Source organism: Narcine bancroftii, chromosome 3, assembly GCF_036971445.1.
Source record: "Narcine bancroftii isolate sNarBan1 chromosome 3, sNarBan1.hap1, whole genome shotgun sequence".
Taxonomy (NCBI): domain Eukaryota; kingdom Metazoa; phylum Chordata; class Chondrichthyes; order Torpediniformes; family Narcinidae; genus Narcine; species Narcine bancroftii.
This window is the reverse complement of record NC_091471.1, coordinates 93,537,149-93,557,481: the sequence shown is the minus strand read 5'-3', so window position 1 is coordinate 93,557,481 and position 20,333 is coordinate 93,537,149. Positions and strand designations below refer to the sequence as shown.

Below are 20,333 nucleotides of genomic sequence, written 5' to 3'. Positions count from 1 at the left end.
GTTTTAATGCAATTTCTCAAATCCTAGTTATTTTTTTGGCAGCTGTCATGGCATTTCTCTTTGACCTTAAAGCCTTGGTGGATATGATGTCAATTGGAACACTCCTGGCATACACTCTGGTTGCAGCATGTGTACTCCTCCTCAGGTAAATATTTGTGTCTGGAGGGTCTTTGACCAGAAGCAATGACTCTGCTTCTGTGCTTCTGACCTGCTGAGTGTTTCCAATATTTGATGCATTTTTCAGATTTATGGCATTTGCAATTTAAAAAAAATTATAATATAGAAGGTGACTATTTAACATTCACTATTATGGTGGATCTTCTGTAAAAGATTAGTGTAAATGGGTGCTTGATGGTACATCAGACTGTACCAAAACCTTTAATCATTTTTAATACCTATCAAATCCCTTAACCTGGCCTAATCAAAAAAGAATACAACTTAATATGGGTACAACTTGACAGTGATGTAGAGTGAAACTCTACAGACTACAGATGCTGTGCTTGTAGTGTTATGAGTCCAGAGAACTCCAAAACCCAGCAGCAATAGATATTCACCAAGACAAATGATTACTTTAACGAAAGTTGTTTTTAATTATCTTTAAACATGAAAACCGGATCAAACTTTATTTTATTACTATCAACTTAACCCCCTTCATTAAGTTCAGAAAGATTCTTTAATTCACAGTCCAATCTCACTTCTCACTCCTTCAAGTTCACTGGTTGCAGGCAATTTCTTATACTGTGCACAGAATTTAACATTTATGAATTTCACCAGGCCTTGGGGCTTGAAAGGTAAATGGTTACTCCTCAGGAAGGTTCTTTTTTTTTGAGAATAAAGAACATTTATTATACAACAATGCAAAGTTGGGTGCTTCCCCTTACCCTGGGAATACACACACACACTGGGGCTCACCCAACTTTTATACAGTTTATTTCAGTATAGAACTACCCTCCCCCTAGAGATTTGTTGGTCGCTGGACATAAACTGATTCCTTCTAATCAGCCACATCAGTGTCTTGCCAAAGAAACTTGGCCCATCAGGGTTTTCCGGATGATAACCTCTTTCTTTCAGGTCATCGCAGAGTTCCTTTTTGTTTCCCTTATTTCAAGTGAAACATTAGGCAGCCAGTCCTCTCCTCTTGTATAAAGGGCTTTGACCAGGCTGAACTAAGCACTCACAAACCATCTTCAAAATGGGGTTTTTCCACAAGCTTCCCAGCTTGTCCTGTTCTAGTCCCAGCTGCTGCTGAACTATAGAACTGAATTCTCTCTCTCTCAGAGAGAAACCTGTTTTACTCTCTCTGCTCGCAAAACCATGTGACCCTCTTAGAACAGCAGCCTGCGGCTCCAGACCTAATCCTCCGAGTTCTTTCATCAGTTCCTTTCCAAAAACAAAAATCCATTTGTGAAGTCCCTAGAGGCACTCTTCAGAGTTTTTTCAAAGGCACTCGGAGCTCCAGCATTTTAAATAAGCTGTTTTGAAGTATTTGTATGTGATCTACACAAAAAAAACACCACAATCTATCTCCTATAAAACATATCTATATACAATATAAAATATAACATAATCTGTCACAGTAGTAAAAACATAGAAATGCTGGGGGATCTCAGCAGGTCTCTCAGCCTCCATAGGAGGTAAAGATATATTACTGACATTTTGAGCACTAAGGCCTTCCTCAAGGTGATGTAACTGTGATTAATTCTGCACCTCAAGTCTATGGCCTGCATTTCATTGTGGCTTCTAGCTTTGCTGTATTTATGTTTTCTCTGTAAGAGCTCATCCTCTGCAAATCATCATTTTACTTTTCACCACTTGATTAAAGGGGGTTTCAGGCATGTGTCTCACAGGTCACAGTCAACTGGTGGCTAACTTTTCCTCTTGGAAGACAGGGCTACTTGTTCCTCTCATGGGCCTTTTGGGCAAATGGAATTCAATCTAGACAAGTGTTATGCATTTCAGGAAGTCAAATACTAAATGACATGTGTGTATATATGTATATATATATATATATATATATATATAAAAGTATATAGTAAATTATGTAGGTCCCAGGAGAATTAATGTAAAGAAGGACCTTGGGTGCTAGTTCATAGGACTCTGAAAATGGCAACATAACTTCCCAGACAAGGTGATGAGAAAGACAAGACAGTACACTAGCCGACATATACTGCCTGAAATGAAGAGCTAGGTTTATTTTCATTGCAAAGTAGGAGGCGGAGGAGTGACCTTATGATGATTGATAAAATTAAGAGGGTAGATAGTCTTGTTTCTGAAGAAGGTAAGTCTAAAACTAGAAGGCATAGTTTGAAGATAAAGGGGGAAAAATGTAAAGGAGATTTTAGGGGCAGGTTTTTCACACAGGATGGAGGTTATGTGGAACAACCTGCAGTGGTGGAAATGGATGCAATTACAAGGCATTTGAAATGGAAAGCAGTCGAGGGATGCAGGCCTCTGGAAGGCAAATGGGATTGCATAGATTGGCATGTGTGAATTGGGCCAAAGGACTTGTTTCTTGCTGTATAATTCTGTGGCTCTAAATGTAATCATAAGCCTGCAACGACTGTTCAGTTTAAATTCTACTGTGACATCATTCACCCGTGCTCTGCCAATCCACAACTGGTTGCCCACGTACAAAAATTAATAAAATTAGGTCATGTGACGTGAAAAGAATAAGGCACATCTTTAAAAGGCACAAAGTGAAAAAATAGATACTCAAGAGTCTTTGATTCTCTTAAAAATGCACCTAATCTCAAAAGGAAGTGGAGACAAAATTGGCAGATTCCTTATTCATTCTTTCGGTAATTGGTGTTTGAAGGTTCAATTAAAGTTATTCCCTTCCACTAGCTTTCGAATAGTCGCTAGTTTTAAATTAAGAGTTTTGGTGCATCTGTACATAGTTCTTGTGTATTTGACAGCAAGTTCTCAAATCAAGTCTTCAGAGCAAAAATCTTTGGAGATGCCAATTTTGTCCACCTAGATGAAGATGGGAATTAAATTAGCTATCCAAAAAAAAATGGCAAAAATATGTTTTCATAATTAGGTTTGCACCATGTGATCATTTATTTAATTTGTTTCAACGTTATTTTGTTGTAAACTCACTAGGTATCAGCCAGCTTCACTCTACAAACAAAATTATTCTTCAGAAAGAGAAAACTTCACAGCAGAGGAAGATGGTGAATTAGATGAAAATGCATCAGAGTCCAATTTGACTGTGCTCAAAAATCAATACCTCAACTGTTCATTGTTGCTGAATTCCTCAGTGGTTCCAACACAACAAACTTCAGCAGTCGTATATGTATGCGTTATGTTTATAAGTAAGCATTAAAACATTAGATTCTGACGCTTCATATTTTTATACTATTTCTTTTCTTTCTTTGGCTTGGCTTCGCGGACGAAGATTTATGGAGGGGGTAACTATACTATAGTGTGAAGGAAAAAGCACCACTATTTTTGTGTTGTGGCTTCACTAAAATATTTTAAACCACTTGGATTAAAGCAAACTTAAAAAGCAGGTAATCAGGGTTCTTAGAATGTCAGGACTTATAATGTTTGCTCTGGGACTGAGTGAGATTGTCAATGTACAGAGAATCATTTAATCTATCCTATCCAGAACTGATTGCCTTCAACAGTTGAATATTTTGTCCCTTTAGGAAACCTCACAATACTCATTCATAGCATCAAATTTGTGAGTTCTACTGAGGAGACATTTCCCAAGGATCCTCTACCATCCTTCTTGATGGAGGGAACTTGGCCAGAACATTTACCAGCAACCCTCAGCAGGAAATGGGCCTGGCCACTGACTCAGGATCTCTGCAATAGTTAGAAACCCCTGTTCTGCTTCGTTCATTGCCGTAATGGGAAATTCAGAACATTTAATACCATTTTTTTTTTGGTGGATGGTAGCCTCACTGCTCCAGAGACCTAGGTTTGATCCAAACATTCAGTGTTGCTCATGTGGAATTTTCTGTGGCCTGTGACCACATGAATTTTCTCCAGGGACTGCGATTTCCTCTCCACGTCCCAAAGACGTGGCAGAGAGTAGATTAATTGGCTACTATAAATTAACCCCAGTGCTGGTGTGTACGAGAGGGAAGTTGCTAGAGGGGTTATGGGACTGATGAAAGCCAGCATCGATTTGATGGGCTAAATATCCTCCTCCTAAGTCATCATGAAATATGAAAATACTGTATATGACATTTATTTTACTATTTTGCCTGTATAAATTAGAATTTATTGGCTTTGTGGATGTATCTCTTGCAATGTTGAATGTCAAGTCAACAAATTTTCTTGTATCTTCTCAGATTCACTCTTGCCTATTTGAGTGCAATACATGTAATGTTTGCTGATTTAACCTACCTTTATGCAATAATTTTCCCATATCACTTTATTGCTTCTCTGAATACCTGACACAAGCTTGCCCAAAAACTAGAAGTAATTTCAAGTCAAAATGTAAGATGTGTAAGTGCTGAATTTGTATTCATCAGAATATAACCCCATTTGACTCTAAATGGGCTCTTCCCCTTAGATGTGGAAACTAAGCTTAGTACTTTGCATCACTAGACTTGCTGCCAGCACAAATCCAAAGTTGTACAGGGAGCATAATTGAACTGCAAATGATCTGAACCTACTAGTGCAGTACTAAATTGCTTAGAGTCTGTATAATATGCTTTGGATTAGGTGTGCCCTAATAACAACTTGTTTGTCAAAACTAAGACCCATCATTATCCGGATAAAGTTCAGTTCACGCTCCGTTCAGTTCTGTTTGAAAAGTCACAAGGAAAACATCAAAGAACTTGGAAGGATTCGTAGGACATGATGATTTCTTTTATTACAGAGGATTGAGTCACAAATGAAAAAAATCCACAATCTTTGAACCATTCCCTTGAAGCAAACAAAAGGGTAATTTTCAAGGTATCTAATAGTAAATGAATTAAAAAAGGCAGGATTGTTTATTTTACAAATAAATCACAATTGCAATCTTGAAAGGTGAATTCACTTCTAAAGTTTGGGATCACTTTGCATACACAAAGTGCATTCCAGAAAATTCATCAAAAGTTACAGTAAGTCTTTTCTAGCCACCATACTTTAGAATAGTTTGCTGAATTTTAGAGAGAAGGGATGTCATAAACATCTTCACCTTCGTAGAAAAACAGTGAGTGTTCTCCAAGCACATGATAAATTTAAGAGACTACATAATCAATTTATTCAAAACCATGAATATTTAGTGTCAATTTGGAGAAACTGTTTTAGTGAAAGTTAATAAGCAGCTATATCAGATTGAAGATAACGGAGGAAAATAATGGGAAAATAAGGATAAATCATTGATTTGTCAAGGAGAAGTGGAATCAGATTCAATATAACCAAAACAAATTGCATCATTACTTAAAATTATAAAAATGTCCAGCCCCATGGAGAAATGAGACCAATGGAATCATTCTTTCAAGAGTTGGCACAGGGCCATAGTGTTAGGTGGCTTCCTTCTGCACCATACCATTCAAGCATTATGTGATTTTTTTTGTCTCAAAGAAGTTTATTACATAAAAAAAGGAATTGAGGGAGATGTGGAAAAGGCAGGAGGTGGAGTTGAGTCAACGATCAGATCAGCCATGATCTTATTGAATGGTGGAGCAGGCTTGATGGGCTGAATGGCCAACTCCTGCTCCTATTTCTTATGTTCTCAACCTGACTTGCCTTCACTTTGGTTTTGACACTAGAAAGAAAAGTGGCACTATGTGTCGGATGTTGTGGAATGGTCAAGAGTACACCTTGAATCAAAGTCCAGTCACAGATTCTTGCACGTTATTTGAGTAGGCAAATTGTTAAAGTGACCTTCCGTTAAAGTAAAGCATATTAGATGAAAAATTAGTCAATGTGTGCAATTTAAATAATTTAGAGAAGACAATTTTGAAAGATGAACCTTCTTGAGTATTTTATCACAATTAAACCTCCTTGGGCATTATAATGCTCCAAAAAACTACGTTGGCACAGTTGTGGGTTTGCAAGTATCCAATGAGCATTGTGACAGATTTCATTCTATTTTCTCTAAAAGCATGCCAACGTGTCTTGAGGAAGGTTGTCCATTTATCATCAAATAAATTACATAGACAGTTATTTCAAGATTTTCCAAACATCTGATTGAAAATTTGCAATATTCTCACATAAAAAGAGTAAGATCTGAAAATGACTTTTAATGCATTTGCAACCAATGCTGGATTCGAGTTATGATGACTGACAAAATTAAGATCAATATTCTGAAAATGCTCAAAAAGTCAAGTGGCCTCTATAAGAAGGAAATAGAAAATATTTCCCAACAATGTATTTCAATCAGAACTTTTGCATTAATCAACTTAGATTACTCGTGAATTGCCGTTGGGTGTGGTTATTAGTGACTCACTTCATTTTTTTTATTTAAAAATTTCTCCCTACATGAAGTAATCAGAATTAATATAGTAATACAGGTTCCAAAAAGAAACAAATCAAAAGTAACATACATGATGGTATTCAATCCCACCCCAAAACCTCCAAAATATAAAAGATATAGCAATATAAACATGAAAAGAAAAGAAAGAAGGAAGAAAGTTTTCAGATTGCACAGAGAAATGTAATCTAACACGTATATAAAAGTTCTTCATTACAATCCAAAGGAGAATCTCACAGATCTAGAGACATAGAAAGGACATTAATACAAACTTAAGTCAAATATTTGGGTGTAAGGGCACCAAATTTGCAAAAACATGGCATATTTATTTCTCAAGCTCTGTAATTTTTTCCAAAGGAATACAACTTTGAATTTCTGCCGGCCATTTTGGCATACCTAAACATATATCTGATTTCCAAGTAACTGCAGTACATTTCCTTGCCACCATTAATGCTGCTTTAACAAATTTCAATTAAAATATTGATCATTTTAATTTAGGTCTTGTTCCTTCAATATTTCCTAATAAAAAATGTCTGGATTTTGCAGGAAAGCAACTCCTGTAACTTATTACAAAAAATTCCATAAATCTACCCAAAAAGGTTTTATATTAAGACAAGACTAAGTAGAATGTAAGAAAGTTCCTACATCCTCACCACACCTAAAGCATTGATCTGATAAATCTGATTTTAATCAATTCAATTTCTGTGGTGTAAGATATATCTGATGTAAAAAAAATTGTACTGAACTAATTTGTATCTTACAATTAGTTATAATTGTAATACTAATCTTACAATTAGTATTAGTTATACAATCCCTACATAAATTTGCCCATATTTACTCATTAATTGCAATATTCAGATCTATTTCCCATCTCTATCTAGACTAGTAGTTCTCAACCTTTTCTTTCTACTCACATACCACTTTAAGTAATCCCTATGCCATCGGTGCTCTGTGATTAGTATGTAAATGGGAAAGGAAGGTTGAGAATCACTGATCTAGACCCAATTGTTACTGAAATATCTTGCTTGAGAAAAATTGTCATTGGCCCATTTCCTTTGGAGTTATGAAACCATGCACATAACAAGTCAATTAGGTACGATTAAGACAGTGGTTTTCAAACCTTTTCCTTCCACCCACATACCACCTTAAATAATCCATTACTAATCACAGAGCACCTATGGCATAGGGAATACTTAAAGTAGTATGTGAGTGGAAAGAAAAAGGATGAGAACCACTGGTCTAGACTTATGAACTCCTCATTTAAAAGTTCCTACTTGTAATAAAGAGGACATAATAGAAGTAAACTTTTTAACATTTCCTCTTCTAATAAGGAGTTCTACTTCAATACAACCAGGCAACAAAATGGTTGATTCTAACTTATCTTTCAAATATGCTGTTAGTTAGAAATAACAAAAAAAAGTGTTATGCATGATACCATATTTATTTCTCAATTGATCAAATGACATTAATTGACATCTTTCATAACAATCTTCAACTATCCAAAAATTGATTGTCCTTTGAAAAATATGAGGATTTTGAATCAAAGGCATTTTAGGTGATGTGCATCCTCTTACACCAATTTTATCATTTATTTTATTGCAGATATTGATCAAATGTTTAAATAATTGTGTATCTTTATCATCAACCATTAATTTCAGTTCCCACTTTTATTTAAATTCTTCTGTTTTTCTCTCTCCTATTTTATTCTCTTCTATTTTAACCCATGCCAATTTTTCCCTTTTGAAAAAAGAAGCAAGAAATCTCATTTGCACCACTCGGTAATAATTTTTAAAATTAGGAAGCTGTAGACCTCTCAACTCGTATTTCCATGTTAACTTCCCTAGAGAAAGTCTTGACATTTTACCCTTCCAGAGAAATTTCCTTACATATTTATTCAATTCTTGAAAAAAAATCTTTATTACTTTAGGTATTGTTTGGAAAAGGTATTGTATTCTTGGGAATATAGTCATCTTCTTTTCACTTTATTTCAATATAAATACTGCAACTTTTTTTTGTCAAATGAACCAAATGTAACAAAATGGAAATCTTGGCAGATGTGTATGAAGATCAGTTAATTGGAGTAAAATGCCAGTATCAACAGACAGATTTGGTGCTAAGCACTTTAATTTTTACACTACATTCAGCCACCTGTGAATGTCAACTGAAATTAATTGAGGTCAAAAATTGGCAACTAAGTTTTTGAGCTGACTGAGATTTGTTAGCTCAATGTGATTGGAAGCATTTCAGCATTTTTTTTTATTGCATGGACTTTCTAACTTCTTAGACAATCTCTGTGGAAAGGTTTGTGTTGTTTCTCCATCACCTGCTTGTGTTCTGTTTCTATCTGTTGGAATCAGTCCATTCTTTTGATCAATCTTTGGTAGGAGAAATAAGCAGCAGACTATTTTCTAAATGGGGAGAAAATGGAAAATTCCTAGATGCAAAGGACTTGGGGAGTCCTCATGCAGTAAACCCTGAATTACTTGCAAGTTGAGTCAGTGGTAAAGAAGGCAAATGCAATACTGGCATTCATTTCAAGTAGTCAGTCTTCAGGAGACTTGAAAGAGAAGTTACAGAGAGATGAGTGATATTCAAGGAATAATGGAAAATATTTTTGACAGGGAGATCGCTTCGCTGAGCACCTTTGCTCCGTCCGCACCAGTGACAGACCTCCCAGTAGCCAACCATTTCAGTTCTGTGTCACACTCCCATACTCACATGTCTGTCCATGGCTTTGTGTACTATCCCACCAAGACCACCGACAAATTGGAGGAACAACACCTGATTTTCTGACTAGGCACTCTCCAGCAAGATAGCATTAACATTGATTTTTCTGGTTTCTGTTAAACTGGTCTCCACTCCCGCCCCCCCACCCCCTTTCCCTTCCAGCTCTCCTCCCCTTTCTATTCACCCAGCCATCCCTTCCCTTGCTTGCTGCAGTCCCCTCCCTTTCTATTCATCATGCCATCCCTCCTCCCCTTGATGCTGTCTCCTCCCTCCCTTCTCCACCTATTACCTCCTACCTTTGCAACTATGCCTCCCCCACCCCCCACTCTTTTATTTGGATGCTTGCTAACATTTTTCCATACCTTGATAAGGGGCTTAAGCCCAACAGGTCGGTTACGCTATTCTGGCTATCCATCCCATAGGATAATGATGGTTTCTTTCAGTCAGTTTGTGGGGCTTTGTATGAGGATACCCCACTCCTCAGAAAGGAACAGCGTGTGCTTGAATGGATTTAGGTGAGCAGGGGTTCCACTGGTCCAGACCCACCCTCTCAACATTCCCTCCCGGATCCAGTGGCTTGGTGAAGTCCAAGACAGCTGGGGGAATTTCTGTTGCAGTGAATGGCCAGAGCAAGCTTCAATGAAAGGGATATCCTCTCCATGCTACGAGAAGGTTTGTCCGCTGGGTATCTAGCCACCCTTGGGGATCTGGTTTAGTCGCTGACCACCTGACCATGTAACAGGTAGTACTGGGTTGCATGGTACCAGTGGCACTCAGACGAGTAACTTGATGAGTTACGCTATTCCTTTGCTAGATAAAGGACACTCTTTGACCTGCTAAGTTTTTCCAGCATTTTGATTTTGGGTTGACCATCAATGCTTTGTAAATTGCAAAAGAGAGAACGGTTCTCTGGCAAGATGAATATAGGGAATAATTTGGTAAACTGAAGAGGCAGAAAATATTTTGCAGAAAAATAGAATTACAACTGAGGGAGCTAAATCAGAATACTTTAGAATGTGAAGGCTAATGTACAAAAGTGCTCTGGCATGCAGGGATCATGTCCTGTTGAAATGCATACCAGAAAATCAAGACCAACACATCGACATGTTCCTAATATGTAAAACTCACAGCTGAGGTTGACATTGCTATCCTAATACATGCAGTGAAATATGATGCATTGTTTTAAATCATCAATCAAATCTACTTCATTTCTTTTCAGCTGTTACCATTTGTGCATTGAGCGTGCTGATTACTTATGGCAATGAAGCAATACTTTCTCTGGTGCCCTGGAGCCTGGGTCTTCTTGCAACATTCCTGGTCCTGTTCAGTATTGCTGTTTTCATCATTACAAAGCAACCTCAAAGTCAGACCAGAGTAGCATTCATGGTAATTGATCAGCATTCATTAAATAAGACGGTCAGTTACAATCCACAAGGAAACTCCCTAAATTCCAGGAGGCTACAAGGAAACTTGTCAAACATGGAAGAAGACAGAATGCAGGGAAATATAGGCCAGTTAGTCTTACATTTATGTTGGTAAAACGCCAGAGACCAAAAAAAAAGGAGAAATTAAACTAATCATTTGGCAAAGATTAATATAATGAAATCTTTTCAACAGAATTTTATGAAAAGTGGATCATGTTAGACAAATTTGCTTGAATTCTTGGATTTTTAAAATATTTCATTAGAACTCAGTGGAAGCAAATTCCACCCATTGAAATCTGTGATACCCAATTAATCTACAAAGCTTGAATTTTTTTTTTTGGAGGCTTAAAGGAAACTGAATAACCTGGGGAAGAGCCATGCACATCACAGGGGGAACGTACAAACTCCTTACAGACAGTGCTAGTTGCTGGGGCTGTAAATAACATGCTAACCGCTACACTAACTGTACCGCCATGACATAAGGAGAGTTGATGGAGGAGAACTTGCAGATGTACTGTATTTGACAAGTTACCACTTTAAAGACTGGTGCATACATTAAAAGCCCAAGGCACTCCATCACCTGCAATTTTTGTGTTTCTCTAGCATGGATTGAAAACTGGCTGTCACTTAGAATACAAAAATTGATCCATTTTAGGGTGCAGAGATGTAACGTACAGGGCCCCAAGAACTTGTTTTCTGTCTTCAATTGTTTGCTGGTTACATATAACCTTGAGAAAGGAATGAAATGTAAAGAAAAGTGCAGACCAGTGAGTCTAATATCAGCTTTGGGAAAAATGCAGAATCTGTGATAAAAGATGCAGTAATAGGTATTTTAAAAACATTAAAAGGATTGGACAAAACCTGCATCAGTTTATGAAAAATAACTCATGCTTGAAGTAATTTCTAAAATCGATGAGGGAAAACCAGTTGATGTGCGTTTAGACTTTTGATAATATCTCATCTGTCCAAGATTGAAGCATTGGCATGGATTGGAAACAGGTTTGTTCTAAAAACAGGACAGTTTAATAGTTTAGAAAAGGGGAAAGTGTACTGACACCAACTTCTTCTTGCACTCCACTTATTGAAAGTAATCATTCAGGTGCAGCAAGCAGTTAGAAAAGAAAATATTATGTATTTCTAAATTTAGATTTAGAGAAAACTCATGCAGATATGTACAAATCTTCTTATGGTCAGCGTGGGACTCGAACTCCCGTTGCTGGCACTTTAGCAGTGTTGCACTAACCGCTTTGCTACCCATGCCGCCCGTGACACTAACCACAGCTTTCAGGCAAGAGGATTTGAGTATAAGGATGTTTTGGTGGAGCTGCACAAGGCCTGAAAAATCCTTGTGTGGAGTTTTGTGGGAAAGTTTTGTTTTCTTATCTGAGGTTGGATGTTTTAGCCAGAGTGGAACTGCAACCTAAGTTTACTAAACTGACACATGAAGAGAGATTGGCAAAGTAGACCTAGAGGAATCTCATAGAAAAGACAAATGAGATATAGGGTTGTCCCTGACTGCTGAAGAGTGCAGAAGCAGGCATTGCAACTTCAGAAATGGTATGTCACTTAGAACTAAGATCAGGAGGAATTTCTTCACCCAGATGATGTTAACTCTTTAGAATTCTAAACTGCAGAAGGCAGTGAGGCCAAGGAGGAGGAAGGTATATTTCATGATATTAAAAGGATCAAGGGATATGGGAAAAAGGTAGGAGCAGGGTACTGATGTGGTGGATCAGTTATGATTGTACTGAATAATGGGAAAAGGCTGACTGAGTTTCTTCTGCTCCTATTGTGTGCGTATTTCTGTAAGCACATCCTCTTATCTGCTGGATAAAGAACATTAGTCTGTGGAACTTTTGGTTGACATATGACCAATAATTGTCAGGTGCTGGATTCTGACATTGTTGGATGGGTGGTGTTGTCTTCCTGCTCTTTTTCCAATATTGATTTGTTTTTATTTGTAGAAAATGTGCAATCCTATCATTAATATTACATAATCGCTTCCAGTCATTCTGTGAATAGCTATTTATGATAGACTACATTTAGGATTATAAGATCTGTGCATACTTTACTGTTGATTAACCTTATTTACATTGATATGTTTTAGGTACCACTCTTACCATACCTACCTGTTCTCAGCATCTTTGTCAATATTTACTTAATGATGCAATTGAGTGGGGGCACTTGGATCCGATTCTCTATTTGGATGATTTTCGGTAAGCATCCATGGTTTTGGTTTTCATTACGTGCATGTACCTCTTTAAAATCATGGGGAAGACATGTCACAAGTTTTGCTTCACATTCCTGACAACTCTGACACCTCCTCTGCCATCAAATTGTAAATGCACAAAACCCAAACAATGTACCTTGAATTTCAATTGCAGTCAGTTTTTTTGGATTTGTGCTTATTGCTCAGCAGCTGGATTTTACTCTTGTTTTGTCAACTTTAATTAAACCTTTAAATTTACAACAATGTTTAATTTCACTTGTATTTTACAGATGAAAAATGTTTATCCTGAGAAATAGTTTTCAAAGCAAACTTTTGAGAGTAAACAGGGAACTAATGAAAGTGGGAAGGTGAGGGTGGAAATTGATTTTGGGTGAAGAGGCTTCTGGGGGAAATGGATAGAGGATTGAGGTAAAGGAAACAATTCATGGGTGAATGGGTAATTAAAATGAAAGAAAAAAAGGCTGATTGAAACAGAAGTAGTTGATGGAAATAATGGGAGCCGCTGAGTGGGGAATGTTGTCCACAAACCTCCCTACTTCAAGTATAACCTGCAGTCCAGCTGCAAATGATGACAACAGAGAAATAAAAAAGTTGTAAAGAAAGATGCTGCAGGAAAGGGAAAGATAAATGTAGGTAAGCAGCAGAAATGGGGGTCATCAGAAGTGGGTAAAAGACAGCATAAATTTTAATTTGTCACGTGCAAAACAAGAAGAATTTGAAAAATGAAATCTTAGCATGAGGGAAAAAAAATTAAATTGCTTGTTGAAGGTTGCAACTGCTTGATTCACTGGAAAGCATCCAGTCATACAATGGTAATGGAATGGGTTGGAAAGACTCAACAGATAAGCAAAAGTTGTTCGAGTTTTGCAGAAGATCCTTGGTTTTCTTTCTGAGCTTTCCTATGGGAGATTAATTTGATAAAATCATTACAACTAACTGCCAGGATTTCCAGGAATGCCTACTGCCTGTGAGTAAGAGTGTATGGGATCGTTTCATTAATATATGCTTCAATTTGAATGTTTTTCCAAATCATAAAATGGCACCTACTGGCAGGTTGAAATGAAGAACTCTTGTAAGATAGTAAGAATTTTGATTTTCACAAATAAACTACAGGCAATCTTTGAATCTTTTTTAAAAATTTTGATTGTGTTCTCAAGCACTATTGGACCACATCCAATGTTTTGAAAACCATAACCTGCATTTTCATATTTTCCACCATTTCATTGATTCTTTTTTGTTATAGGATTTGCAATCTATTTTGGTTATGGCATCAGGCACAGCGTGGAAGGTCACCATGATAATGTGTCTGCGCAGAGTAAAACTGAGAACACAAAGAATATAGACGAAATGGATGACGAAGTGCCAACCGAACTTGACCAATTTATTGTGCATGAAAAGACAAGTGAATGTTAACTTTAAAGAGCAAAATGGCATGCTATTTGCCACTTCAAACATTTGTGTTTTCGTGAGCAGTGAAGCTGTATTGACTATAGTCTCAAGAATTATGTCAAAGCTCTGTACAGGGATAATTTGAACCAGTGGAAAAAATATTGCTGAAGGTCATCCGTGCTTGTTTGTGTAGAAACTAAAATGTATTGCACCTCTGACCCTTACTCAGTGTCACCATGACTGATTTAATCAAATCAAAATAACATTGAGCAAAAAGCTAACTATTTTTGCCCTTAACAAAAAGATTTCAGCAATAAGCAAAGACTATTTAGTGGGACATATGCAACAATGCATGATCTTCATTTCCATTTATGATATTGTTTTTTCTAATAAACTGAAAAAATATATAGTTTTAAACATTTGGTAGTGTAATGCAAAGTTTTTCTAACTGTTCTTAGGATCTGCAGTTATTAAGTTAATGAAATGTTTGGTATTTTAAAACATTTAATTCACAATAACCCATAAAACTACAAATTTGTAGGCATTAAATAATTGGAAATTTCTGGGGAAAAGTTGTTTATATATTTTTTTTAAAGTACATCAGGCATATCTGAAAATGAGAACCATACATACCTCTAAACAAGCTATACAAAAAATGTTTGCTGTGTAAAAAGGTTTAGGACTGACAAATCTTTACAAAGGATGTTTCTACCTATTTTTGATGCTATTTTTTTATTTGTAAAACACATGATTCTAAGACTCCTTCATATGCCAAAATTTAAAAAAAAATACTGTGAAACGCCCACCTCTTAGTAATTTCCAGTCTTCAGACCAAGAAATGAGTTCAAGGGTAGTCTGTCATTCAGCTTCACTTAAAGTTGTTTTAACAATTCAGGCATAGCTAATAGTGTGAAATAATAGTATGGTTCAGGAAAAGTCCACCAATTTGACTCATGATATCTACTGTCATGGTACTTATTAATAAACAGCTAGGACTGATGCATTTTTACATACAACATATTATTCACCACCCAATCAAATAGCAAGTACTTACATTTCATGTCTAATAAAGAAATTAATATTTAACTTTTTTTTAAACACAGGAAATAAACTGCTGTTTGCTGCTTTAAACCTTGTTTAATTAAACCTTGTTTAATTTTCACCAGGCTAATTCACTACCATGCCTTTATAAAAGAGTGAAAGTTATCCTTGGCTTTTATTGCAGCTTTACTGTCTCAAAATTCATCCTCTTTCAATAGTACGAAACAACACTTTATTTTACTTTATCCCTGCAAGTTATTTCACTGATTTAATGGAAAGAAGAACTATACAATGTATAGTTCATTTAGTTGTATTGATCGGAGTGAATTTCTAGGTAGATGACTTCATGTTTACTTGCTGGCTTGATACATTTCAAAAGCTTCAGTAGAATTATAAATGAAGAAATAGACTCTTGTAATGTGCTACAGGCAGGCTCTCGCATCTAAGGAAAAAACTGCTCATTAATCAAAACTTTTGTTTTCTACTAATCTTAAATATGAGGATGACTAAATCGTACACATGGAAAATAATTTAAAGGTCCCTGACTAAATTTACACATTTTGTAGAATTATTCTTTCCTGTTTCACAATATGATTAAACAGTTCTCAGTTGCAACAATTGTAGTTAATAATGGCAGGACTTCAAGAAATGGTTACATCATTATCTATAGTTACAGTAAAAGTACCGCTCTCACTGCTCATTATGCTAAAACACAAAAATTGCTTGGGGAAAAGCCTAAGTTCATGTTATTTTTCCAAATTAATCTTAACTAGTTTGATTCATTTGAAAAATCAATGAATTATTAAAGGAACTGATTTATAAATAATGTAATTAATTCACAATGCTGTTTAATTACTACTTGTGAAATGTGTTTGTGTATTTTGATAAATTGCAGTTTATAGTGCCTTTGAGAAGATAAAATTATTTTCTGTCAAACCTCATTGGGGTTGGACAAACATAGGCCAAAGCATATTTTGATAGAATATTTTACTTGATAAAGATGAAGAAATAAGCTAATTGTAGATTTATTTCAATTATTTTGTCTGCTTATGCAAATGTGTGCTTGTTGGTCTATTCTAATACTTCTCCCTGTGGTTTGTACCCATTCTCAGACATGCCATCAAAAAAAATGGAGAAGTGAAGGACCATATTAAATAATAGGAAAGCAGAGGATAGAAAATGTTTCTGTTAAAAATCCGCATAATTACACCAGCATGCCAATGACAGTTTGGTTATATGTCCTGTGGGTTGGGCATAGCAAGTCACTTGGGGGAAGAACTTTATGTTAATACAATGTTTAAAAGTATTTGAAGAAGTCTTTATCATCTGACTTTCTTCATTCAAGTTGCATAAAAGATGCTGCCATCTCTGGCAAGGCCAGTGTTTATCGCCTATCCCACTCATTTTGAAAGGTTTGTGGTTAATCAAATTCTGGAACCAGTGTAGTCCTAGTAACAAGGCCCAGGACTTAGACCCAACAACAGCAGGAGACAAAAATATATTTCCAAACCATAGTGACTGGATTGAGGAAACTTGTAGATGGTGGTGTTCTTGTGCATCTGCTGCCCTTGTACTCCTTGGTGCTAGAGAATGCGGATATGAGAAATACTTTTGGCTAGCTGAGTAACTGCAATGCATTTTATAGATGGTACACATTGAAGAGTGATCTGATAGTGATGGTATGAATGAAGGTCTCAGATGGTGGATGGAGTGTCATTCAAGTTAGCTCATGTGGCTTGCTGGTGTCAAGCTTCTTGAGTGTTGGAGGAGGTCTCATCCAGATAAATGGAGAATGTTCTATTTGTATTTCTGATGTGTTTTGAAAAGATGCAAAAATGTCAAGTTGTGAGCCTGTGCCAATTAAGTGTCTATAGTGGGGCATTTAGCAAAGATACGTCCTTGAGTTTCAAGGAGATATGGCTAATATTTGTGTTGTTGGACATGGTCATTGCTTAGTATAGGTGTGGCATAAAAAAATGATGTCATTACTATTCAGCCCAAACCTAAATGTTGTCCATGTCTTGCTACATACAGGTGTGGACTACAGCATTGACTGAGGAGTTGTGAATAGAATTGAACTTATGCAGACAATAGTGAACATCCCACTCCTAATATTATAATGAATGGAAGGTAATTGATACCAAAAATTCCTTTTTAAAAATTCTACTGAATTAGTTACTCGTAACCCATCCAAAATACTCCCAAATAACTGAATAGAACCAAGTATGAATTAAAAATAAAGCATTACCGTACTTCCCAACAGTTTACTTATATCTTGCATAATTTTAGTATTTATTGAAATTAAAAGAGACTTAACCCATACTCTCAGTATCATAGTGGATGACATATTGTTCTGTGAATCAGTGCAATTGAGCTAATCTTCACCTTGCATAATAGCCTGCTGTAATGTAAGATATTCAGTATGCAAAAATTGAATAGATTATACTGCAGCCAGGCAATCTGTTATCGCAGATAACTGCCTCAAAGGGTTCAATGCAGGTAACCATTAAACTAGACAAACATGCCCCGTCCCTCCACACTGGCAAACTACAAGAACTCTGGGAGATAATCTGGTAAAACACCCAATACTATGTTTTTGTTGAATTTTTGAAGTAATCCTTTAAAATCTTAAAAAGCAATCAATATTTTTGTAAAGATTGGTATAAATTGTGAAATTTAAGGACACTTTGACCCACGTTTTTCCTACTGATCATGTTTCTGCCAAGTCAGACTCTGCAGATCTGCCTTCTTTAATGAAGGATTTGTACAACTCCAATTCCTAATGAAAAGTTAGCTGTGGCATGTAAAGACTGTCAGTTTTTTTTAGTAACTAAGTATTTTTAAAATGTACAAAAATAGCATTTCCATTGTGCAAAAAGATATTGAATGGTACAAATATTCAGTGAAACACAAAAATCTGCAGACGCTGCGATTGTAGTAAAATACAAAAGTGCTGGAGGACCTTGGCAGGACTTGAGGGCTCACGCCCAAAACGTCAGCTTTATTGTGTGTCTTTACCTCCTATGGATGCTGCGAGACCTACTCAGTTCCTCCAGCATTTTTGTGTTTTAGCACAAATATTTCAAGCTAGTTTTGGAAGTGTTTATTTCAGAAAATTGTTTTTACAAGTTTAAATTTATATGTTCAGATATATTAACCAGTATTTTACATTTTTTAAATTTTTGTCATGCCTTCTATTCCCACCCCCAGAATTGAGTATCAGAAGCTTATTTACAGAAAGGAGTATTGCCAGTGACAGGCCTCCAAAAACCTTTGCTTTGTTTTTGGAACTGTCTCCTACTCTACCATGAAATCCTCCACCCCTTCACTTCTGAATAATGCCATCAATGGTGTCAGAAAGCAACATAATATTGGTAAAGACCATTTTGAGGGCAAGAATTCAGAAATAAGTTTTTAATTTTTTTTCACCTTTATGGAAATCACAGATTAAAACATTCCTTGTGGAGGATGCAGATTGTCTTGATGCAAATTGAAATTGAAATCTCCCAAATTGGATGTGTTCATCAGGATACTGTAGTGAAGCAGTAGGGGAGGCATATTGTAACTGGATAAAATCCCTCTTGTGAAAAGGACCCCTCCAGTCTGCATTTGAAGGTGATTTTCTGAGGTGAATTGTCATTAAGGTTTTGTTGAGGGATGGAAAAGGCAAGTTACTGGAGAAGTACCAAAAGAAGTTAAATGAGAAGGAAGAAAATAGAAGAAGGTTTGCATTTTTTTAAGATTCCATGATGTCCTAAACAATTTTGATTAATTATTCTTGAAGTGTAAGAAAATCTGGCAAGCAATTTGATCAAAGCAAGGTCATAAAAGAGAATAAATTTGTTCTTTGCATGGTGCCAAAAAGCTATTTCCTGAAGACAGTATCACTTAAAATGCAGCTACATTCTCCACCGCAGATGTCAACCTAAATTAGTTGCTGAGGTTTCTGGAAATGGCCTGTAAACTTCAGATCGCTGATATAGTATTGATCCAATCTTGGCATCTGCAATAATTACAGTGTGGCAATGAAGAGAAAAAAGCATATGTGGCAATTGTTTTAGTAAAAGAATCGGTAAAACATTTGATTCTGGGTTTCCATATGATTGTTTTAACAACCTTTAAACAACAAGCAAAGCACAGTCCACTGGAGCACTGATGCTGCCCGGCTCCCTGAATTCCTCCAGCAGATTATGCTTTGCTCCAGATTCCAAACATGTGCGTCCCCACCACTAGAAGCATGTAATAAGATTAAGAATTCACACCAACTTGTCTGTGATTCACCTGTGGTTTAAATGGGTTGCTGCAACTGTGAGATCTGATATTCTCGTCTACCTTAAAATCCAGAGAATTACTGCAAATATTAAGAACAAAATATACAAATATTGGAAGTATACAGCGAATGTTAGCTGTCCAATTGAAAAAAGGTTATAGTTGAGTTTCTTTCCTCCTTCTTACCAGATAATCTGGTAACAGTGCTAACTCCAGAACTACTGAAAAAATGACTGGCTGGGCATAGAATCTGAGAGTGCTCAGGCTGGTGCATCCTTCAGGAGACCAAGTGCCTTCAACATACAGAGACTGGATAATTTTGCAATAATTAAAACAGCATTTAACTTGGAACGTTATCTTTTTTTTAAAAAAGCCAAATATTTAAACTATTTACATCTATCCAGAATTGAGATAATTTATTTTTCATAATTTATAAAGTTTGGCAAAAAGGTTAAAATTAAAAGATCTAACAGAGATATCTCCATGGTGGAGATAAAGAAAAATTAGTGTGGTCAATCAATGTACTTTGAAAAAATTGTAAGTGTAATATTATTCTGCTTAACAAATGTATACTAAGTTGTAATAAAATTAGCATTCTGCATTTCTAATATAACCATATTTTGCACACTTGTTTTGTTTTTGAACACACCTCACTCTTTGCAATCATTCAACATTCTTAAATATAGACTCATTCTTCTATGAAATCCATATAATTTATGGTAGGTATTTTTAACTGAACAATTTCATGTCCATAACTTTTCAATCTACAAGTTATATTCATGGAAATATAATTCCATGAATATAACTTTTATATTTATAATTCCATGAATATAAT

The 20,333-nt window shown here is 36.0% G+C and overlaps 1 protein-coding gene across 8 annotated transcripts in view; it reads left to right on the top strand.

Annotated features, from left to right (window-relative positions):
- The window catches only part of slc7a2 (solute carrier family 7 member 2), a 189,522-nt gene extending 169,411 nt beyond the window's left edge, over positions 1-20,111 (top strand). For all 8 annotated transcript variants that reach the window (XM_069924557.1, XM_069924556.1, XM_069924553.1 and 5 more), the window contains 5 exons: positions 43-145; positions 3,103-3,314; positions 10,365-10,531; positions 12,677-12,785; positions 14,043-20,111. In XM_069924557.1, the coding sequence (XP_069780658.1) occupies positions 43-145; positions 3,103-3,314; positions 10,365-10,531; positions 12,677-12,785; positions 14,043-14,212 (761 nt within the window). In that variant the 3' untranslated portion in view covers positions 14,213-20,111. The remainder of the gene's footprint in view (positions 1-42; positions 146-3,102; positions 3,315-10,364; positions 10,532-12,676; positions 12,786-14,042) is intronic.
- The last annotated feature ends 222 nt before the right edge of the window (positions 20,112-20,333 follow it).